The sequence below is a fragment of the Gymnoscopelus microlampas genome, assembly GCF_963454915.1.
Source record: "Gymnoscopelus microlampas genome assembly, chromosome: 17".
Classification (NCBI taxonomy): Eukaryota; Metazoa; Chordata; class Actinopteri; order Myctophiformes; family Myctophidae; genus Gymnoscopelus; species Gymnoscopelus microlampas.
In genome coordinates this window covers 14,013,727-14,038,825 of record NC_139954.1, presented here as the reverse complement: position 1 = coordinate 14,038,825, position 25,099 = coordinate 14,013,727, and the positions used below count along the sequence as shown (strand labels likewise).

Genomic DNA, 25,099 nt, shown 5'->3' with positions numbered 1-25,099 from the left:
GCTGTGGCGAGATTCCAGGCAGTGAAGCAGGACCTCCACAGTCTTGCATCAGCCTGTCAAGGTTTATTTTGCAATAATGACGGGCTCACTGTACATTATTCCGTATCATATAGTTATACCAGAACAAAACATTTGCACTCATTGATGACACACAGTAGATTATCTTTCAAACAGTGAAGGGGGAAGAGCATCTATGCTTCTGCACAGAGAATCCTCTAGCATTCCAACCAAGTGAGTTGTTGCCATGCATGCAATGTATTAACCACTTTCAACCTGGTGTCCATATTTTGGGCCTGTCATTACAGGCGAAGATTTTCAAAATGTTCCAAAAACTTTCAAAACCAGCTAACCTGTCATATCATGAAGCGGTGTCAGCTGGTAGATCGGCTATTTTCAACATGCGATACCCTCGTAGTATAAAATAGGGCTTAAGTGGTTAAATGTTAGCATTGCAATCCAGTTGCATGAACGAGTTGTGTTGTTCCACATCTTTCAATAGTACAATAACATATAGAGAAACCCACTATTTAGAAAATCTTAAAAATGCCATTAAACATTTGTAGGCTAATTGGAAATTGGTTCAGGCCATTGACTTGACCAAATACCATCCTGTGTGCTATTAAACAATGCACCAACCTCTAACCCACCATTTTAGTAGCAACATGCAGCTAGTAATGAGATGCTCCGCCATCAAAAATTAACATAGCTTAAATAGACAGCACAGAGCCATGATCTGTAGTCTCACTTAGTTCCACAGTCACTCTTTCACATTGTATGTACACCATTGAACGGGGAACCCAAATGACTTGTGTCACGCTGTTCAGGTATGCGGACTAAAACTGACGAGTAAGCATGTTGGATCATGGACCTCATGTGAAAACATACAGAGCGAGGACCTTGTTCTCTAATGTAACATGATTTCCCCATAAGATTAATCTATATACTTTATACCGAACCTACAAATGTTGGTGGACAAACATGCAACGTATTTATTTATCGTCTTGTCCTTACTGACCTGAGCAAAATAAATTTCCCTCATGGACAATCCAATCTACTAGCATAACACATTTATTCATAGTATAAATAAATACATCATCCAAGGAATGCATTTATAGATGGAATCCCCCTTCATTTCTTTGATTGTTCTGTAAATGTGTATTCTCAGATTCCTCAGAACTAGGTCATATCAAATATTATGTTGGTGCTTAGACCTTCCCCCCCAAAAAAGCTGAAATGTTGTAACAACAATATATATTTCATCCTAGGCTGTCAAAGCCACAATGAAGAAAAATGAACATACTGTAAAACCCCATATCACCGTACATATTCTTTTTTTAAACGATTTATCCCCTATAACTGTGTTTGACTAATCATGTTGATTTCTGCTCTGTAAGCAGTACCATATGGGGGCTCATCCTTTTTCTGATTCAGCCTTTTGCTCCGTTCGCAGCTGCAAGAAGATTAACCAGGTACAAAGATAGATAACCTCCTTTCCCCCCAATAGTGGAGTCACAGAGCATACAGTGAAACACACCAACCTTAGCTATAGTAGTTAATACACAGCGAGTCCAAGGCTTGTGCATGGGGTACAAAGGCCAGAGACAAAGGCGACCATCGTTTGTCCTCTGGGAGTTAGCCGTGCCTGGCTAAATGTCTACAACCAGAACATAAAGTCACTGGGCCATGCATGATAAAGATGGATTCATCACCCCGGGCTCAGAACACGGCAGCCTGCTGTAAGACGGACACTGGAGACTATAGGCATAGCTTAATAAACAACAACTGTGTTTCTGCTTGTGAATGTATCATTAAGCCTTTAAGCATCTGTGTCTTTTTTAGATTTCTTTGAATATATATGTATTTTTAAAGCAAACATTTTTAACTCAAATCTTTGCTTCTGGGGGTATTCTACAAATGTCTTCTAAATCCTAATCCCGGTCTTAATGGGTTAATGGGTTCTGAATACACACCAGAGACAGGAGGGGCAGGTCCAGGTTGCAAATGAGTAGAACTGGTTGTGGGGCGAATGGTAGAATTCATTTTCACCCCCCGTCCTCAGCACCACTGTGGTTACCTACAAGTACCTAGCTGTACACTTGAACTGAGCTCATGCTTCCTTCAATGCATGAGGAGTGAGCAGGCCGCTTCTTATCACCTGACAGGAGGGAGTAACACGTTATTCCAACCAGTTCCTTTCCCCTCCATCAGGCGCCCCAGTGGGGGAGGCAGTATAGAGACCAGCATTACTGCATGTTTTTTTGTGAGGGTACCTACCCTATAGGCCGGGGACACAGGGAGAACATGCAAACGGCCCTTTCGCCAACCCCACCTAGGGTATGGGCACTGATGACACGGAGGAGAGAACACGCCCCCAACGGCCAAAGCCAGACGCCCTCTACAGTAAGGGACAGAGCAAGCTGTTTTTAGCGGTGCCAACCGCTCTACATTTGACTCTGTCCGTTTGTCCGTCCGTCCGTCCGCGTATGAGCACGGCATTTAAACAGCTCCAGTTCGCAGCATGCTACAGAGTACAAATTTTGTACATGGACTAAAACCACCAATAGGGACGAACTGAAATTAGTTAAGCCCCGCCCCAAAGGCACCGCTTCCTTCACACAGGGTCTGCTTTTTTTTCCTGAGGAGCCTCAGGTCCTTCAATGTGTTCAGCGGGATGCTGCAGACGTTCTACCAGTCCGTAGTGACCAATGCCCTCTTCTTTGCAATTGCATGCTGGGGGCATCACAGCAACGTAAGGGACACTAGCAGACTGAACAAGCTGGTGAAGAAAGCTGGCTCTGTATGCAGGGGTTAAACTAAACAATGACAGATTCATCTTCCCCCGGCAGAGTAACGATGTCTGTCCTTTGTGCCGGTAGCCATGAGGATATACAACAACGCTCCGCTCAGCCTACTGTATAGTCTAATCGTCTCTCATTCTGTACTGTACTGATACTATTATGTCCGATTGCCGTGAAACTTTGCACGCACACTCCCAGATAATGACCGTCTCACTTTACATTATCCCTTAAGTCGTTATTAAACAAGCGAAATACACCAAAGTAGCAAACATATATACCCTAACCTCCCACACACATTAAACACCCCACTCATTGACATGGACATTTTACAGCTTTAATGATGAATAGGAAACAGCGTGTGTGTGTGTGTGTGTGTGTGTGTGTGAAGAATTGGCTCAGACCAGCGCAAACCAGAACCAGAGATCCAGCATCATTAGCCATCAAAGCTATGGTAAAACAGCACCACCGGAGTCAGACTAATAGGACAGAACTGTCATTGCTGACAGAAAAAGACTTGGTCCAAAGGCCAAGAAAGAAAGGAACAAAGAAAGAAATGGGAACTACAGTATATGATCTCCATTTCTGATTCTGACACTAGTGTGGCCTGGCGCTCCCTCCCTGCTGGCTACTTGGTATTTACCCGTAAAAATAGACTGTAGTTGGAAGGAAATCAAATGAATAAATAATTGAGCTTTCCATCTTAAGACAGGCGGAGGGCGGAGGGTGAGGACGACAGAGAGAGAGAGAGAGAGGGGGGGGGGGGGGTGGAGAAAAGGGGGGAGAGAGTCAGGAGAAGTAAAGGGGAAGCGAGGGCGGGAGAGAGAGACTGAGCGAAGGAGGCATGGATTCAGGGGGGAGAGAGAAGGAGAGATGGAGAGAAGGCGGGAGAGATATTAAAAATGGAGGGAGGAATTTAGGGGAGAGGAATTAGACCGCGAGAGAGGGGAGGAGGAGATTGCACAGCTGAACGGGAAGGAGGTGGGGGGGGGGGGGGAATGGCGTGAGAGAGGAGCGAGGCATGGTAAAGGTGCAGCGGGATAGAGGGAGTCAATGAGAAGGAGCCCAGGAGGCGAGGAAGAGGAGGTGAGATGGGGGGGAGGGGGGGGGGGGGATTGTACTGGTGGTGTGGCAGGTGAGAACATGTTTCTGCAGATGTGATGAATGACCCGCAGACAACAGTGCACAGCAGAATCCACACATCTTCATTGTATGGACTGCCTGCTGTGATTCATCATCTGTTCACTCCTCTGCCTGGGTCACACAGTCAAATATTCAGTGTTAAAGGGATAGTTCACCCAAAAAAAGACTTTTTTTCTATTCGATTAGTCACCCCATGGAGACTAATACATGGATTTTTTTTTCTTTTTCGCATTCCTAAGCCAATAATTTGATGACCAGTGAACCGGTAGGCAGCGGTTCCGGTAGTCTCCTACCGGAACCGCTGACGGTCATCAAATTATTGGCTTAGGAATGCGACAAAAATATATCCATGTATTCAAGTCTCCATGGGGTAATCGATTGGAAAAAAAATCATTTTGGGGGTGAACTATACCTTTAACTTAACCCACAGAGTGTACAAATAGGAACCAAATGGACCCGTAGACTCTCTTGGGTTACATTAGCACTAAAGATTTGACTATTATTGTTGCCGATCGGTCCACTGAGACGCCCTAGAACAGCAGCAGTGGTGGCGACGAGCTGGGAAATGCATCATCCCTTAATTAGCAGGAGGACGGGGAGCTGTGAGAATCTAGCATCTCCGTGCTTTTCTCTCTTTGTATTGTATCACCTCTTGCAAGATTTGTTCCACCGCAGCGGTTTGTGGAGCTTTTTTGAAAGGCGCTGCACAAATAAAGGTTATCAGGTCGCGGGTTAGAGTGGAAAGGATTGTTAATGGTCGCACCGTACGGCACAGACATCCCATGGATTGTGTGATTCACCGTAGTTGCAGTTCAATTCTGTGTTGTGTTGTGTTGTGTTGTGTTGTGTTGTGTTGTGTTGTGTTGTGTTGTGTTGTGTTGTGTTGTGTTGTGTTGTGTTGTGTTGTGTTGTGTTGTGTTGTGTTGTGTTGTGTTGTGTTCTGTTCTGTTCTGTTCTATTCTAGCAGATTCTACTCTGTGCTATTCTGCTTTTTGACTTCTACATCAACTTTGGCTACCTGAACATATTTTACAAGTACATCTATCACAGCCCTTGAGGGTGGGCTGAGAAACAGTCAAACATCATCCAGCTCATTTTGAACGTTGCTGCATTAAGACATCAGTCTGGGTTAGAAGGTGACAACTACAGGGAATGGAGAACAAGGCAGAAAGAATATCAAAAAATATAAAATCAGAGTGCAAGAGACAGGCGAGATAGGGTGAGATATCAGAGAGGCTGGTGAAGAGAAGATGGGAAGACAAAGGAATGAGATTGATTGATTGATTGATTGATTGATTGATTGATTGATTGATTGATTGATTGATTGATTGATTGATTGATTGATTGATTGATTGATTGATGACTGGCTGACTGATATATAGAAAAAAACGGCATGAAAGAAGGATGTTTGTGAGGGAGTCTAATGGTCAGACTGAACCAGATCATGTTATAAACATGAAACATCAGAGAGAAAGTAAGTTATCATCATGATATAGGTAAGTATGTAGTAGCTGGGTGAACAAATCACAGAAAGATAAAAATAAAGAGCTAAAAATAAAGAGATAAAGGTAGATAAAGAAAGAGCAAGATAAGCAGACAGGAGGAAATTCAAGAAAACGACAGACAAAAGTCAATGTGTTAGTTTTGCTTTTCATTGATGGATGGCTCTGGTGTCTTTGCTTAGTGTTTGCCATATGATTTGCAGACAAGTGGACAGAAATAGCATATGACGTTGAGTTTGCAGGGCCTGCCAATTACCAGGAATCGACATGACTACTAAAAAACATGTTAATATGTTAATGTGAAATACAGCTTTAATAATTGACCAGGAGTCTGTTTTTCACAACATCTACCATAAAGATGACCATATTCCAACATTCAGATAATTCTGTGCCTGGATATCTTATTTAATTAGATCTTGTGCTATGATGCAGTAGGTTGTAAATCTGGGACAGCATTTTAACAGCCCTGGGTCAAGAAAAACTATACTTTTATTAGTTGGATCCCGTGCCGATGAAGAACCCATGGCAATGTACCAGCTAGTTGTGAACAGAGAACATTGTGTAGTGTGTCTTTTGAACCAAATCCCCAGGTACCAATGGACCGATGAAGGTTTTTGTTGTCTTGACTCAACTGAGAGACTAATATCCCTCACTCATGGGCTTTCATAATAAAACATGATGTACCGGTAGTCAAAAACAATCGGTCCCCCGGTGTGTAAGGACCTTAACTGTTTCACGGACAGTGCTTGTTCTTCGACTCAAGGGCCCCATGACTCTGAAAAACTTCTGCATGATTGTGATCACTGACTAATCATTGGTATGTTATTCTACCCCCTGACCCCCCACAACTGGATTGAGCAGTCACTGGAATGTGATAGGTTTGAATGTCTATAAATAACTACATTGAGCCTAGCTCTATATGTAGTATCTGGGTTAAATCACATTAATTACACAAGGGAGAGAGAGAGAGAGAGAGAGAGAGAGAGAGAGAGAGAGAGAGAGAGAGAGAGAGAGAGAGAGAGAGTGTTCTGTGTTCACTTGGGGACCATTTGGATCACACATAAATACAACAGTCAAATGGGATCCACAGAACAGACTGGCAGGGTTTTGGTTGCTGTATGTTTTTGGCTCAACAGCATTTCTGAATCTCTCCTCACATCTGTTAGTTATTATTTCTGTATATCTCTCTTTCCCAACATTGTCTTACTTCTCTCCATAGGTGCTTTCAGACTTGTCCAACTTGCCTATAGCCCCAAACATGTAAGCCCTGGATAGCCTGCAAATGGCTTAGCCCATGTTTACGCACGCACACACGCACACACGCACGCACACACGCACACACACACACACACACACACACACACACACACACACACACACACACACACACACACACACACACACACACACACACACACACACACACACACACACGCATGCATGCACGCACGCACACACGCTTAGGATAAAAGTGCTATATAAATGCACCATTTACAGACACACACACACACACACACACACACACACACACACACACACACACACACACACACACACACACAAATGTTAACGTGTGCATTTCTAAACTGGAAGCGCTTTAGCCTAGCACTGTATTTCTTCAGGTTCCTTCTACCTTCTTTCTTCTTCGCTGTGTACCGTTCAAGGTATCCGTTTTGCATGGGATCACTACCCGTACAGTTACGTATTGCTCCATACAAACAGTAGGTATACCAAGGTCTGGGCCTTTGTGCCCAAGCTTAAAGGACTACTTCACCAATTTACAACGTATCGTCATATAATTGGTCCACTCCTCACTGAGGCCAGTTTGTGCAACCTGGGCTGAGAACCGAATAAAATATACTCAGTCTTGGCCATATGAAGGCATAATTTGTTGTCTGAGAGCCAAGTCTTAATGCTATTGAATTCCTTGACAAGGGTGTCATTCAACTTTTCCACATCCTCATCTGAGGCTAGGATGGCTGAATCGTCCTCGTACAAGAACAAATGAACAGAACAGGCAGCTTGGAGGTCGTTTATGAATATTATAAACAACAGGGGGGGGCCTAAGACACTCCCTTGCGGGACGCCACAGGTCACAGGCAGAGCCTTTGAGAGATGGCCTTGAATGTCTGTGATTTGGTCCTTGAATTCATGAATATTTGTTTGTTTTTGTCGCATTCCTAAGCCATTACTTTGATGACCAGTGGACCGGTAGGCAGCGGTGAGACACAAAGGAGACTCCTACTGGAACCGCTGCCGGTCATCAAACTATTGGCTTAGGAATGCAACAAAAACTAAAACATATCCATTAATTCAAGTCTCCATGGGGTGACTAATGGATAGAAAGAAAGTCATTTTGGGGGTGAATATCCCTTTAAGCTGGAAGAGCTTAGGCCTAAGGCTGAAAGTTTGTTAAAAAGTAAGCCGTGGTGTACTGTGTCAAAGGCTTTTTGGAGATCAATTAGGATCATTCCACTTAGCTTGCCAGCTTCCATTTCAGATCTGATCAAATCAGTAAGGTAGAGAAGACATGAGTCAGTTGAGTGGGACTTCCTAAAACCAGACTGTAAGTATACAGTAGTTTGGAGTCACTGATCATGTACCCATAAAGTTGTTCATGAATTACTTCCTCCAGTACCTTGGAACACTGGTACTGGTGCACCTCAGTGACACTGAGTATGGAGATGGGTCTATAGTTTCTGGGGTCAGACCTATTTCCCTTCCTAAAAAGAGGGATTGTCTTTGCATGTGTCATGTCCAAGGGGACAGTTCCTTGCTCTGGGCTAACTTTCCAGGAAAAGAAAGGCTGTAGTTATATTTAGATTTGGATTGTTTATGTCGATCCTCATCCACAGCATCACAAAACATTACACACTGTAATCCAACATTTCTTTCTGGTTGATCGAAAAGGCATAGGCGGAAGCTCAATGTTTATTTATGCCTATCCTGTACTAGACCATACCCGTGGGGGGAAATGCGCACATGGTTTGGCAACCCGGGAGCCAGCGAACACAAAAACGCTAATAAACATCTGACATTTGGGGAAAGTGAAAAGCGGGCTTCGCTGTTCCGTGCACAAGGTAATGGTCAACGGCTGTGTGCAAATTCAGATCAATTGCTCCAGCCACTGAGGAGAACCGGGCAGAAAAGATTTTGGGCTCACCACTACAGAGCTTTGTCGAATTATAGGAGGATAGCAGTTACAATGTTCATATGAACAAACACTCAAAAATATCCCGCCGTAGTTTCTATTAGCTTGGAATCCCCATCGATGATGTCGTTGGTAGGCAGGTTCATGAACTGTCCACAGCCCACAAATGAGGCACAGAGTGAATAGACGAAAATTGTTTATTAGCAAGGAACAATTGTGTACGTATATGAGGGTAAGGTTGAAAATGGGTGAAGTGGTCCTTTTAAGTGGTTAAGCACAGAACCGCATTCACAATAGCCATTTAGACACCGTAATTGTTTTGCACATTCAGCCAGCCCGCCCACACAATATGGTAATGTAAACCTTCCCAGCGTGGAAGGACCGCAGGTGTCCTTTCACTAACCATTCCTACACAGTAGAATCCTGAATGTTAATTTAACACTGGGAGTGTAGAAATTGACCCATCGTGCTGCTGCTCCTCGTCTCCATCCTCCCCCCGCCTCTCTCTCTCTCTCACACTCTTTCTATTTGTACCTCTCTCTCTCTCTCTCTCTCTCTCTCTCTCTCTCTCGCACTCTCTATTTGTACCCCTCTCTCTCTCTCTCTCTCTCTCTCTCTCTCTCTCTCTCTCTCTCTCTCTCTCTCTATCTCTCTCTCTCTGTCTCTCTCTCTCTCTCTCTCTCTCTCTCTCTCTCTCTCTCTCTCTCTCTCTCTTCGTGCAAACATCAAATGGTTCTCGGACAGTCCAAGAGATTGATTGGACAGCAGCCCAACAAGCTCCTACAGTCACATACTAAAAGGTATGTGAGGCAGTCTGAAGAGAAAACAGTTAAATAAATCAGCGCTGTTGTTGGTGAGGCGGACTCCCGTCCTCCAGTTTGAATATAGAACAGCAATCCCTGTGGCTTGCTTAGCAAGCACAACACAAACGCACAACATCAAATGTTTGGCTTCAGCACAATATAGGAAATCCACTATCCATTACCCACTAATGAGGCTATATCTATTCTGTTTACAGCCATATCGAGAGGATGTCAGGAGGGCGAGATTTATAATGGAAGAAGAGGAATACAGTGAGTGGACAGACATGAGTTAGGAACTTTCAGGTGATCAAATTAATGCCCTGCAACTAACGAGAAACTGTAACACTATGGAAGTAACTCGGATTACTATGGAAGCAATAGCATTGTACACTGTTAATTTATTTTGAGTATGCAAATGTACCCCTTGGGTCAATTTGGTTACATTTGTACTCTCAGAGATACAATTGCATAAATGAACACAGATCATTTTACTGTGTACAGGAAAGGGGTAAAGTAAGTACCATTTCCATAAAACTATACAAACAAAAACAACAAAACACAGTGTAACAGCGTAACCCTAGTTCAACATTTAGTTCAAGATATTCTGTGGCAATTGTTTGAAAAATAGTACACAATGTGTCTTCTACAGAATAAACTGTGAAAAGTGGTTCTATCTGTCCTTAGATTACCCTGACAGATTGATTGAGATCCGCTACACTGGATCCAGGTCACGCCACAGGTAGAACCACTTTTCACAGTTTATTGTGCAGAAGACAAATAGTACACAATTTGTCTTCAAATTGCCGCTGCATATCTTCAAGCCCCGCTCCCCAAGAACAAAAACAGTACTGCTCAATATAGGAAACTAAATATTTAACTCTGTTACAGCAGCAGATATGAGCCTTGCACAACATGTGTAGATGTATTGTCTACACATAAAACACACATAGTTCTTTGGAGGAGTATATACATGACAAGATCAATAATTCTGATCCATATCTGTTGTAAAGATTAATGGGAAGCACAAATAAATCTTTTAGGTCTTATATGTATACTGTACACAATTTATGTAGCATAAAATAAAATGCATAATGACAGCTTCATTAGTGTGTCAGTGTGTGTGTCTGTCTGTCTGTCTGTCTGTCTGTCTGTCTGTCTGTCTGTCTGTCTGTCTGTCTGTCTGTCTGTCTGTCTGTCTGTCTGTCTGTCTGTGTGTGTGTGTGTGTGTGTGTGTGTGTGTGTGTGTGTGTGTGTGTGTGTGTGTGTGTGTGTGTGTGTGTGTGTGTGTGTGTGTGTGTGTGTGTGTGTGTGTGTGTGTGTGTGTGTGTGTGTGTGTGTGTGTGTGTGTGTGTGTGTGTGTGTGTGTGTGTGTGTGTGTGTGTGTGTGTGTGTGTGTGTGTGTGTGTGTGTGTGTGTGTGTGTGTGTGTGTGTGTGTGTGTGTGTGTGTTTGTGCGTGTGGGTGTGTATGTGGGTGGCTGGGTGCGGTGTGTGTGTGTGTGTGTGTGTGTGTGTGTGTGTGTGTGTGTGTGTGTGTGTGTGTGTGTGTGTGTGCGTGTGCGCGCGCGCGCACACGCGCACTGGCCCTATTCACCGCTATTGCAGATCACCTTGAGGTTTTGATTGACGATCTCGCATTGACTTTAGTCACCTTATGTTCCCCTGCTTCAATGTAATCCTACCTGTACACAGAGTTTTCACACCTTAAAAAACTGTGACAGCAATCTTAAGGCCTTTCTGTTTTGCAGCCACTTGCACCATGGAACTGTAATCAAAAGCGAAACGCACAAGAAGAACCTCAGCTTGATCTACAGATGCAGCGCGTCCACCCATTGCCCTTCAAACGCAGCTCCACTCACTTCTCAAGGCCACACCTGATCACACAGAGAAGACCTTTTAGGCTTTAAGCCTAAACCATTTAACCATAGAGTTAAAAAATAATAGAGAGGGCACCGGAAATCCACGTCCATCCACTTGTATGGAGTTGCTCACGCAGCTAGCGCATACTCCCTTTTCGCCCCTTCTTCCGGATTGGGAAATGTGACGGGCGGGGCCTATTTGGGGCCTATGTGATGCGTTTTGCGTGACCTCCGTGCGCAGCCCTGTGCGCAAGCTTGTGAGTCGAGCCCATTGGTTGAAACCGTTCCCCCATTCATGTGTCTGGCCCCAACCTTAATAAGCTGCAGTACCTATGATTGACCAGCATGTCCATTACGCTTCACTGCTCCCTCTCGGTTCTGGGGGCTGGTTTAAGACACTTTAAGAGGTAAAAGCAGAAAAGACATCCGCTTGAAGCAGATCTCAAGAAGGTTGCAAGCACCATCATTGAGCCACCATTGATGTTATTCAGCTGTACCACTGAAAACAACGCCACAAAGGATTCGAGCTGAACCCTTTCCAGTTTCCTTTTAAAATGTTAGAATGTTGCCAAAGGCCAAAGACTGGCAGAGGGTCTGCAGGCCTTTATGGAATTATGTGCGTGCGTGCGTGTGTGTGTGCGTGCGTGCGTGTGTGCGTGCGTGCGTGCCAGCGGTGCAGCCAGTACGCTAGTATAGGCTGGGCCTGAGCAGGAGCGGGTGGGCACGCATCCACGTGTGCATGTGTTCCCGACCTGTGCGCGCGTGAAAATTTGCGGTTATTGCGCGGATATTGGGTTACGGTTATTTTTGCCTGATTTTACCGATTTTTTATCCAAAAATGAATTATAAAAAAAAAAAAAAAAAAAAAAAAAGATTTCCCCCCAATTTTTTTTTTTGCTAAATCGATTGGGTGGGCCAGCTCTCTATGTGGGTGGGCCACGGCCCACCCAGGCCCACCCATGGCTGCGCCCCTGGTGCGTGCGTGCATGCGTGCATGCATGCCTGCGTGCACGCGTGCGTGGGGTGTGTGTGAGACAGAGAGATAGAGAGAGAGGATTGGGGGAGAGAAAGACTGTGGGAGTGCAGACTGAGAAGAATACGAGGCAATAGAAAACTAGACTGAGAGAAGAAGTGAGGGAGAAGAGAGAGGGAGAAGTAAAACTTCTCAAACTAGGACACAGGTTGGATGAGGGTGCTGCTGTTTAAAGCTGAGACATCACTACCACCACAGAATCCCTGATTCCAGCCTGCCTACCCGTCCATCTGTCACGCCTCATCCCATTCTGTCTCATCCCCCCCGACGCCCTCACACCTTTTAGGATTTTAGCTCTCTGTCTGTGCGTCCCTCAACTCTCTTTATTTTTCTGTTTATCGTCATCTGTTATCGTTTTTTTTTGTTTTTGTTTAATGTATTCTACATTTATTGATCGTGTCTGTGCCTCATTGTTCTGCTGTTTTTCATCGCCGAGTTCTGTGTCTGTCTGCCTTCCTCCCTGCTTTACCGAATGTCCCAGTCTCTCTCTCTCTCCACCCCCTCTCTGTGTCTTATCTGGGTCTCTCTCTCTCTCCCTTTCTCTCTCGCTATCCTGTCTGCATAAGGAGGAGGGAAATGTTTAGTTTATTCATATTGGAACCTGGTACCCCCCCCCCCCCCCCCACCCCACTACTGGGACTGCAGTCAGAACTTTTCCTTGTTTGGATTCTACAACACTCCCTCTCTTTCTCTCTCACACACATATATTATCATATTTGTCATATTTCTGTGGGAGGACCTCACTTGTTTTCACTTATATTTTTAAAATATCTGTTTACTACTTACACAAGCCCACACACGCACGCATGCACAAGCAAATAAATAAACACACACACACACACACACACTCGCAAACATTCTCATTCTCTCTCTTCACCTCTTTAAGACAGTTCTGATTTAGCGTTATTATTTAAATTTCTATAGAGCTTGCATAGACACACTCCGAGAAAGATTCTGAAAGACGCTTTTATGACACTGACTGTTGAAATACATAACCACTGTCAGGCTGGAACTTCTCCATATTTCATCTTTTTATGTTTTAAAAGAATGCCCTATTTTATACTTGGACTACGATAACAGCTGATTTACAAGCACTTTGCGAGGCAGCGTGATGTCAGCCTGTAGATCAGATAGTTTTGCTATTTTGGAAGGTTTTAGAACAAATGTTTTAATCTTTGCCTTATAATTATATGCGCAAAGAGGGGCACCAGTTTGAAAGTGGTTACATCTGTCTGTGGGTTTATAAACTAGATTTTCAGGCTGCTACACTGCCTTCAAATATTGTCCTATATTGCGCTGAGCAGAGCAATGGTCACTGAGTAATGGCCATTTAGGGCATACCAGTGTCGGCCATTTTGTGGTGCCACAGAAAATTAATACATTTCCCATAGAGATTTCTGCAATTATTTATATGAATTATTTTAAGCCTGGAACCAAGCCATCCAGGCTCCTGGTGAATCATTGAATCGTGAATATTTAATTATACTACATACTATATTTAATAAATACCAATAAGTAATACAAGTATTAAGTAATAGTAATAGCTAATTAAATAAATCAAATTTAATTGGTAATTGTTTTGGCATGTAAACAAAAGGTTTATTTTCAAAGCAATCAAAAGCACTCAAATACTTGGTAGGATATAAAACAAGAAGGAACCCTACAGGATTAAGACTCTTGCTGAAGGTCCACACTTTGCCACTTCAAATTCCCAAACTGTCTGGGAGATTCTAGAAGAATGAAGATCACATTTGCACAGGAACACACTTAATCCCCAACTGCTACCAGTGGAAGAAGGTTTTGTAAACTGCAGAACTGAATTGAAACCAAAGCATGAACATGAATAACAAAGCGACATCACACTTTTAGTACTGTATCAGGTATCAACATAACAGTCACAAGAGCAGCACAACGCAGCTCAAGAAGATACCCAAACACGAGTTTGAATGAGCAGAGAGGAGGACCATGATGATGCTGTTTCAACCCATTCATGAAAAGCGCTTTTGAAATGATTCCATCGATGACATGACTGCAGTCACAAGATAGCACACTGGTCGCTATAGTGTCAGTGTATGAGCCGTTATATCGGATGTTAAATCACATGGTGGGAGACGTCTGCCCTTTACTGTAATACTGACTACTAGGAATTAGCTTCTCTGCAAGCTTCTCTATAACCTTATTAACCAATGGTATCTTGTTAAAACGAGACAGAACTATGGACACTTTCCGTATGTTTATTTTTTCAGCCTAAATAAGATAAGTTAGCATTCAGAATGGGTGAACAAACTGCTTACTCCACCATAATTGCAAATATTAAAAAAATATAGTATTTCACCTTGTGTCCTTGAAATGTTTCACTCCTAAACATTATCTATTTAAGTAGGGCCGAGCAATTAATAACAATATTATCTACAGCAATGTCCACATAGCAAAGGCAGCATTTCATTGCATATACTGTAAGAGAGAGGGACTATATCACACTGGTTCATCAATCATATATAATACTGTATAAATTATTTTTACAATTCTCTTTCAATTTCTGAAGAATTTTCAACAATTAAGCCAAATGTTATGTTTTTGTCAATATTGCACAATTGTTACGCCATCTCTGCTTTATTGCACAGTCATACAATAGAGAGAGACAGGAAACATGTTTATGAGCCAGCTTATGAGCCAAACCTACACAATACTGCAACTACGAAAGGGGTTCAAGGAGTTTATTGTCACTATAACCGACTCAGCCACCAGGGCACCCAAAGGATGTAACTCTAAATGGAAGAGCATCGACTAGGTGCCGACATGGAGCAGATCTGATTAATTTTAGCATCAACAAACACAACATACAGCAGGTAATTCACCTGAACTCCCTATAGCAAGGCTCCAACTACAGCACCGTTGGAGAAATGTGCTAGGACAATCATTTTTTACTTTACCACACAGGTGAATGGATGAAATGATCCTGATTAAATGTACTTACTGAAAGCTGCCACCGCCAGTATGAGTGTGACTACAATGGAGACCCAGGAAACCCAGAGAGCCTTCTTCCTGTAGCTCTGAGCCTCGTGGGGCTTCAGACGCATGCTGCTCTCCAGAAGACCTGCAGAGAGGGCGGAGAGAAACTCAGTAACTTCCTTAATATCCATTTTAAGCATCCCAGGTGATCGATTTTGAACAGAAAGTTCCCGAAGTTTACTGAAAATCCGATCAACCGAACTGGGTATGGACTGCAATGCTTGTACGGACTAGTGAACAGATTTGAACAGCCTTCTTCCAACATCAGAGACGACAGAACTCTGATATTTGCTGTGACACCCAATGAAAAGATTACTTTGTGGACTTGTGCTATGTTAATGAGAGTGGACTTTAACATCCAGATGAGCTATTACGTTAACTAGATCAGTTATAGGCCTACACCACAACGCATAGCCTTTAATGTCAATAAATGGCCTGTTCACTTCCATGGCAAGCTTTCATAATTCATTCTCTATGGAGCTGTACATCCCTGTGACATCACAGAGTTTGGTAATCTGGCTGTAAGTAGTAAGTACTATCTGCATCTCCTGTATCTGTGCTCATATTATCTATGCTTTGAAGGACAATACGAGCAGAGATTGATTAAGTCACAGTACAAGCAAATGTAAAACCATACCACAATAAAAATAAAAAATAAATGCAAGGCCCTTTGATATGGCCTAAGCTCTTTTTGAGAATTGCACATACATCCTAACATTTTTCAAGCCTTTTCCAACATTTTTTTCCAGCCCCTGATCAGTAAAGTTATATTATCTAGAAAAATACTTTGAGTGAACGTTCCCCTCTGGCTGTCACGCTGCTTCAGTTCAGCTCACTCAGTACAGGAGTCAGGACGGGTGTCTTCTTTAAAACATCTTGGGGTGCATAATTTAACTTCAGTACCATCCTAAGAGTCAGCCTCATTAAAAGGTTTTACTGTTGACATAATGAGAATCTATCAGAAACAGGCTCTCCACTCGTTTATCCTGGATTTGCTCTCTGTGACTGTTAATGTTGTGCAATCAATTAATCAAGAAGTAATTTGTTTATTTGAAGGAAAGGAAAACTCAAAGAAGATCACATGATTTGTGTGTCTGAGGGTAAGGTCCATCTGTACTGCTATATACAGTCACAAGTTCATGGTTCTCCCACTCTTTCTGTGTGTGTGTGTGTGTGTGTGTGTGTGTGTGTGTGTGTGTGTGTGTGTGTGTGTGTGTGTGTGTGTGTGTGTGTGTGTGTGTGCGTGCGTGCGTGCGTGCGTGCGTGCGTGCGTGCGTGCGTGCGTGCGTGCGTGCGTGCGTGCGTGCGTGCGTGCGTGCGTGCGTGCGTGCGTGCGTGCGTGCGTGCGTGCGTGCGTGCGTGCGTGCGTGCGTGTGTGTGAGAGAGACAGAGAGGAATCATGTGGTACAGTTCCTCTTGCTCCAATGACAGACTCAATATCATAAGATGAGTATACAGTACTATTGTGTTACAGGCAGATTGGCGTGAGGCGTGCAACAAATGGATGAATTGACCGCTTCCGGAGGCGAAGTGGCGTGATATTCCCCAACTGTGTGTGCTTGGTATTTTGTGGGGCGTCACTGTGGGAGAAGAGATGCAGTAGGGGTGTGTCATTTGCAAATCAGCAGCACACTGCAATTTTGTGATCAACGAGAACCAATATTTGTTCTGTTTGGCTCATCGATGGACATTATTGAACCGTTTCATGAGATGCTTAAGTAGTGTTTAAAACAGGGAGCAGAGTCAGACACAGAGGTGGAGTGGGGTGGTCCTTGAGCATTATTCAAAATATGCTAGTGGTCCAGACTCCAGAGCTCAGAAAAAGTTGAGAACCACTGATAGAGGACCCAAAGTGGACTCTGAGCAGATGCCCACCTGATTGATTGATTGATTGATTGATTGATTGATTGATTGATTGATTGATGTACTGTATTTAGTAAGACATGAGAACAACAGTACATGGAAGTACAAATTCACAATACAAGGTCTACTAAACTGGAAGTCTCATAAAGCACTAAGCTTGTTTAAAATGAGATCCCCATGTACACAAATCATGATGACATATAAGAGACAGACAGATATACACACTACTATACAGAACGTCATACAATCAGCTTACAGGTTACTGGTATGAAGAGTGAAAAATATGTACAAGAGAAGAAAAAAGAGGGGGGGAGTTGGGGGGGGTAGGTTAAGACTTAGACAGGGGCCATTTTCGAATTGCAGCCTCCCGAAGGTGTATCTTTAGGGCAGTTTTGAAAGTGAGTAGGGTTTCACACTCCTTTACTCCTTTTGGTGGGGCATTCCACATTTTTGTTGAATAGCATTAGACCTAGGTCCGTGCAGCAGATTTTGAGACATTATATTATTTGCTGATTGGTCTTATGAACTGGGTTTAACTCAGAAACACTTCCTATGTCGGATGTATTAACCATTGGTTATTTGCGTTATTATTTTATTATTCATCATTTTTTATCATCCTTAGAACTCTGCTGCTAGAGCGGCTAAAAATGTAACAAAAACAAGACAAAACCAAAAGGCCTTTCCTGTTGATTTGAGTCCTTCACTTCTAAAAGATAACAGAAAAAACTAAAGAGAGCTGTAAAATGCCTGATGGCTGTGTGACACCGCTGTGCAACCAAATATAACTCAGGCTTTAGTCTGTGATGTTGTCTTTCTGAAGCTTGTGCTGTTAACACTAGGCAAAGACAGTTTGTGTGAAAACTACTTTAGTGTCATGAGTGCTCCGAGAGTGAAAAAAGGTGTATAATCTAAGCCAGTGGTTCCCAAAGGGCGTGCCGTGAGACAAGTCCAGGTGTGCGACAACCACACATTATTATTTCAATATATTCAGCTATATAAAAATTATGAATCCCCTTTTAATTTACTATATCAGTACTTTGTGAACACTAATTCCCCAATACAGAGGCAAATTCGATTTAAAAAAATACATTTTAACCATGGCGTACATTCTACAAGCTCACTGTGAAGCTTGTAGATCTACAATTTTTTAAGTATGAAATAGTCAGCACTATGACAAAATAAGGCTCATATACTGTACATGTATGAAAAGCTCTAACAAACAATTAACTGCCCGTTCCACTGTAAGTTGTAAAGCTACACAAAGATCCAAAAGGTTGTGAAGAGGGAGAGAGTACGAAAGAGAGCAAGAGGTAGAGAGGTGTCTGTGTAGCGAGTGTGCACGCTTGTGCGTGCAAGTGTAAAGCACATGCCTTCTATGCTGATCCCCCAGCCATAGATCATGTGAGCAGATTGAGGCAACATTCCACCATGCTGTCTGACTGACTTACCACTACAGCCCCCCATCACACACACACACACACACACACACACACACACACACACACACACACACACACACACACACACACACACACACACACACACACACACACACACACACACACACACACACACACACACACACACACACACACACACACACACGTACATTTTTTACAAATACAGGGTCCTATTCTTTCAGCTACAATGATGTCACACTCATGTGCGAATAGGGGAATCGATCTAACATGGGTGTGGAAGTGAAAACAAAGGTGCTTCTTGCGTGTATTTGGTTCCTTTTTGTGGCTAGGGAGCTTGAAAAATGTTGCAGTTCCCTGCACTATGATACTTGGCCATTGTTTTGCGCTAGGAGATAAAACATTTTTTATATGACCTGTCATACAAACTCAATCCTGATTAGGGCTGTCACGATTACAAATTTAAGTTGACGATTAATTGTCAATCAAATAATTGCGATTAACGATTTAATTGTGTGTTTGGCATTGAACATTGGAACATATGAAGCTGATCTACAAGCTTACAGCGTTGTAAGCTTGTAGATCAGCTATTTCTGCTTTTTTAATATTTGAAAATGTGTGAAAATGTTTCAACATGGAAACGATTATGAAGATTATGTAATAATTGTGACAGGCCTAATCCTGATACCTGTGTTTTTTGCACTTCCAAGACAATGGCAGACTCTGCTACTCCACCAAATGCCAAATAATGTCTCGAAGAATTTGGGTGCAGGAAGACTGGCGTGAAGCGTGCAGTGAATGGGTGAGTTGACCAATTCGGGTGGCAAAGTGGTGTGTTTGTCCCTGCCTGCTTATTTGGTATTTTGGGGACTTGCCATGCACCAGTGCAGGATGAGAGGTGCAGTAGAAGGTGTGTTGTTTGCAAATCAGCAGCACACTGCAATTCTGGGGTCATCGGGGACCGTTATACCGTTAAGGTCCACTATAGTGTCTCTGTAGCTGTCCTGACATAACGATGTACAATGTGATGGTATGCTGAATAAAACTCTCCAGATTAGCTGGTTCAAAGAATCATTTCATATCATCTCAAAGGGAGCATTTTGCTTTAGGCAAATAAATGATAACAGTTTGTTTTAGGCTTCGGGGAAAACTATTTTTAAATGTGGGTCATCCGATAAATAAGTTTGAAAAGCCCAGGCATACAGCAGGCAGGATCAGATGACTGCAGAGGCTTTCCATGAGCCACATAGCACAAACTTTTATGCAAATAGGAGAAAGACTGATGCAACTTCTAAGGAAAACTGGAGGGAAGGCTGGTACAGACAGACTGAACAAGAGCACAAGGGAGAGCTTGACTGTATTTGTGTGTGCGAGTGCGAGTGCGAGTGCGAGTGTGAGTGCAAGTGCGCGTGTGTGCGCACGTGCGTGTGCGTGTGTGTGTGTGTGTGTGTGTGTTCGTTCTAGTTAGTGTTAGCGTGCGTGTTGACAGGCGCAAACATCTAGCACTGCTGTAGATGCCAAACAGCTTTGTCCTTAATGTCCTTTCCTTTCATTCATGTCTTGCTGGTGCATTATAATAGTTCCTATGAGTTTGTATGCCTCACACTCATCTGGGCTTAACGATACTTCCTTAACATCACCTAATGAGCAGAGTGGACCTGGTTGTATCCTGGTACCTAAAATGAGACACTAGTGTGTTCTTTTAAATGTATTACATAACATAATTACGCATATTATAATCATTAAAAACGGTCTTTAGCCTGATTCCCTAAAGCCCTTAAGATAATCGCTAAGACTTTGAATATGAAGACCCAAAACTGATCCTTGAGTTAAATGCTTTTGATGTGTGTTTGTTTGGTGATTTAATGGTCTTTCTTTGCACACAACATATTGTTTCTTTAAGTTCAGCTCCATCCCATGACCTTTGTGGCATATTTAACCATTGATGACTTCTAGCCTTCCCTGTTACTTCCACTGCACTGATAGAGCTACAAGAATCTCTTTCAAAGAAAGAAAGAAAGAAAGAAAGAAACTAATTGTTCCTCATTGAATATACCACTTGCCACACCTTAGGGCTGCTCTAAGGAATTGGTATAGGAAAACTCATGTTCAGCCTTCTGGGGATAGCTGTACAGACTATAGTGGTTTCAGTCAGGGTAATGTAATAATCTTTTCTGTATTGATTAGTTATTCAAGTCATAACATGCTGATATACTGATATATGGAAGATTATTATGGGAATCTGGGATAATAATCACTTTAATAGCATATTTTGCAATCAAGTCAAGTACTGATACTAGATCGACATAATACCTCAAGCCTATAGAAAGACAAACAACATCCTATGATCCACAGAGGGAATGCTTTGTTTGTGATCTCATAGGCAAGCTATAAACATAGGATAATGAATGAGATTATAGTGAGTTATGAAAGATCACATCCCGCGCCAGTATGTGTACTTGGTGTATTATGTCGAGGTAGATGCATACAGGGATGTTGAATTTTTCATTCAGACAAAACATAATGCTGCCATTTCTTCTACTGGCCAGACTTTGTAACCACTTGTCTTAAATCCTATATACTTTGTCAATAGCAAAAATTGATGATCTACAAGCTCACAATGCATCACAATGTGAAGTGTTGTGAGCTTGTAGATTGGATATATATTTCCCTGAATGTTCGCCTATTTCTGGCATTTTTTGCTTTTGCAACTGTTCAATGACACTGTGAATTTGATGTTGCGGCATAGGCTTAGATGGTCACATGTAGCCTAATAAGACCTGATGTGTGTATGTGTGCGTGCGTGCGTGCGTGCGTGCGTGCGTGCGTGCGTGCGTGCGTGCGTGCGTGCGTGCGTGCGTGCGTGCGTGCCTGCGTGCGTGCGTGCCTGCGTGCGTGAGTGCGGTATTGGATATCACCTCTCTTGTCACAGCTTACATAATTCCCTGAAAAGGCATGACTGGAGGAACATCTTGACAGTTGTGGTAAAACAAACAAACAAACTCACACACACACACACACACACACACACACACACACACACACACACACACACACACACACACACACACACACACACACACACACACACACACGTTTTATATTAGGCATGACCATCTAATGAAAGGCTTGACCATACTGTGTGTGTGTGTGTGTGTGTGTGTGTGTGTGTGTGTGTGTGCGTGTGTGCGTGCGTGCGTGCGTGCGTGCGTGCGTGCGTGCGTGCGTGCGTGCGTGCGTGCGTGTGTGAGAGAGTTTGTTTTACCACAACTATATATATAACTATACAATATATATATATATATATATATATATATATATATATATATATATATATATACAAATATATATATATGATTTTGCTTTTAGATAAATGATAACTGGTGAACTCCCTCAACTTCTGTATGGGGGGGCAGAAGCCTATAACATTTGATTTCTGGCTATCATAAATTATTCAAATTCACATGAGAAACGGGGCTTGGATGGCTAAGAATAACCTCGTCTAAAAATAACTCCTGTGTTGGGCTTTAAACCATTGGTTTTCAAAGTGGGGTCCGGGGACCCCTAGGGGTCCTTTGGAGGGGTTCCAGGGGGTCCCCAACAAAATATGTTACCTTGGCTATTCAAAAAATAGCAGATATGCAAGCTCGCAGCGCGTCACATCTGCTATTTTTGATTTTCTTTTACACAAATCTTTTCCTCTGGGGGGTCCCTGGCACAAAACATTTTCAGATGGGGGTCCGCAGCCAAATACATGTACATTTGGGGGTCCTTTGACTTAAAAAAGGTTTGAGAACCACTGCTTAAAACATCCACACGGGGGGATAAGTTGATCAAACAGCAAACAGCATGTGGAGGAGGAATAACATGAAGTTTTATACCTTCTCCCTCCACGCTGTCGCTGATCTTCATCTCCTCCTGGCCCGACATCATGAACGGGTCGGGCTGGCTGCCTCTTTTAGGTGGATGGTGGTGGTTGTTGGCGAAGCCATCCTGCGCGCACTGGCCGTTCCGCACTGCCGAGGACGGGTCCACGATGGCCGGGTCTGGGACAGTGGTAGCGGGGTAGGACTCGTCTTGGGTCGTCGGATCTGACATTGTTGAAGTTCTTTAATTATTGTCAGGATTAACAAGTCCAAGGAAGAGGCAGAAAATCAATCACACCGGTTTGCCATCCAGGGGCAGCGATGCCACCGGTGTGTCGACTCAACGCAGGGGGTAAGATAGAGGAGATGGCGAGAAGAGATGAGATGAGATGTTATTGGAGATACGGGGCTTTTATCTCCTCAGCATCAGCGGCTACACAACGAATGCCAAAACGCTCGCCCCAAAACACAGTCGCCCCGGGGCAAATCCGGCGGTATTCACCTGGTATTCCTAAACGTATACACCTCAGTAAACTATGCCTAAACCTGACCTTATTCCTAAACGTAACCTCAATAAAACTATGCCTTAACCTGACCTTATTCCTTAAACGTAAACTCAGGCTAAACTATGCCTAAACCTGACCTTATTCCAAACCTTATCCTCAGTAAAACAAATACTAGAATACAAGAACCGGTGGTCCGCGAAAAATAAATGGGGGTGAGCGTGTTTTGGGTCTGCCGGTTACCCACCCAACTATCCCCTTCTTTTCGACGAGAGGACACGCCAATAAAACAAAAAAGAAAGAGAATAATAGTGTCTTGAATTGAATTGTTTGTCTAAGTGACTTTATTAAAAAACACGTAGCTACTTGTAAGGTTAGATGCAGCGATGCGATACCGCTCTGATCTGATCTGATCTGCTGTCGATTTGAAAGGCGGTACCAGCAAGTTCTTTTTGTTTTTTTTATCCCTCTCCTTCTCCCTACCTCTTCCATCAGCCCCCTGGCAACTCCCATAATATACTAGGCTACAGTGGTGGAAAGTAACTAGTAAATGTACTCAAGTACTGTAGGCTACTTAAGTACAATTTTGATGTACTTTTACTTTACTGGAGTACTTTTAATCTTTTACTACTCCATCTCAAAGGCAAATATTGTACTTTTTACTCCACTACAATTCTTTGAAAACTTGTAATACTTTGTAGATTTTTATTACAAAACATAAATAAACCACTTCAACCCATTTCAGCTATTTGAAAATAGCCGATACAAGCTCACAATGAGTCACATTGCAAGGCATTGTGAGCTTGTAGATCTGCTATTTTCCATAGATTTTTTTATACATTTTATACATTTGAAAACTTGTAAAATGGGACATTCTGCATAATGAGTACTTTCTGCTTTTGATCATTTAAGTACATTTTGATACCAATACTCTTGAACTTTTACTCAAGTATTATTTTTATTCTGGACATATACTTGTAACAGAGTGTTTCTACATGTCATTGCAGTATTCATATTTTTACTTAAAGTACAACATTTGAGTACTTTTTCCACCACTGGCAACTCCCATATACTAGACTACCGTCCATAGCTAGGCTTTAGTTTTACACTGTACTATCCTGATTGCTAATTGACCTCTGAGTGTACAAATGGAACCTATGGGTCAATTTGGTTCCATACGCTCTTTGTTTTAGATTTCAATTACATGGGGATTTGAAAGTATAAGTGAAACACCACGAGTGACGTTTGACCTAAAACACCTGACTTCTTAACTGCCCCACTTAATGAAGGATTGTTGGGCATTTATTATTTCATCACGCTTTCAGTAATGCTATTTCAAGTAATCTCTTTCCATGTGTTTTTCTTACTCGTGTGTGTGTGTGTGTGTGTGTGTGTGTGTGTGTGTGTGTGTGTGTGTGTGTGAGAGAGAGAGAGAGAGAGAGAGAGAGAGAGAGAGAGAGAGAGAGAGAGAGAGAGAGAGAGAGTTTGCTAATGTAAAGTTATGTAAACTTGAATAATAATTATTGTTATCATTATTACACAGTGGTATGCTAACGAGCATAACAATTGGCCACGAGGTGGCGCACATTTACGCATGATAACCCCTGTTCCAATGACTTTTGGAGAGTTGGAATAGATCAGGTCCATACTGATATTAAACACAGTGGTGGTCAGCTGTAAAATAACTAAGTACATTTACTCAAGTACTGCACTTAAGTACAATTTTTAATTTTTAAGTTTAAAAAAAATGTATACATTTGAAAACTTGTGAAATGGGACATTCTGCATAATGAGTACTTTTACTTTTGGTACTTTAAGTATAATTTGATGCCAATACTTTTGCACTTCAACTCAAGTAAATTTTGATTGCCGGACTTTTACTTTTTTTACGTAACAGAGTATTTCTACATTGCAGTATTGCTACTTTTACTTAAGTAAAAGAAAATAGTACTTTTCCCACCACTGTAGCCTATATTTGAGCAGGTTGAAGGTGTATCTACATCGGATCAGTTCATTGGTTCGTGCCAAGGACAGGACAGGGGAGCTGGGCGGGGAACAACCTACACGTTTGTAAAGCTGTTTTGGCAGACTTTGTGTAAAACACCTGTTACAGAATCCACGTTTACTTGAAGCCGGTAAAAGAGATCAGCAGG

The 25,099-nt window shown here is 42.6% G+C and overlaps 1 protein-coding gene across 1 annotated transcript in view; it reads right to left on the bottom strand.

The window, feature by feature from the left end:
* Positions 1-22,675, bottom strand: part of tmem163a (transmembrane protein 163a) — a gene marked incomplete at both ends in the record, with an annotated part of 95,398 nt that extends 72,723 nt beyond the window's left edge. Inside the window, 2 exons of the mRNA XM_084083787.1 lie at positions 15,262-15,381; positions 22,459-22,675. Coding sequence (XP_083939913.1) covers positions 15,262-15,381; positions 22,459-22,675 — 337 coding nt within the window. The remainder of the gene's footprint in view (positions 1-15,261; positions 15,382-22,458) is intronic.
* Between the last annotated feature and the right edge of the window lie 2,424 nt (positions 22,676-25,099).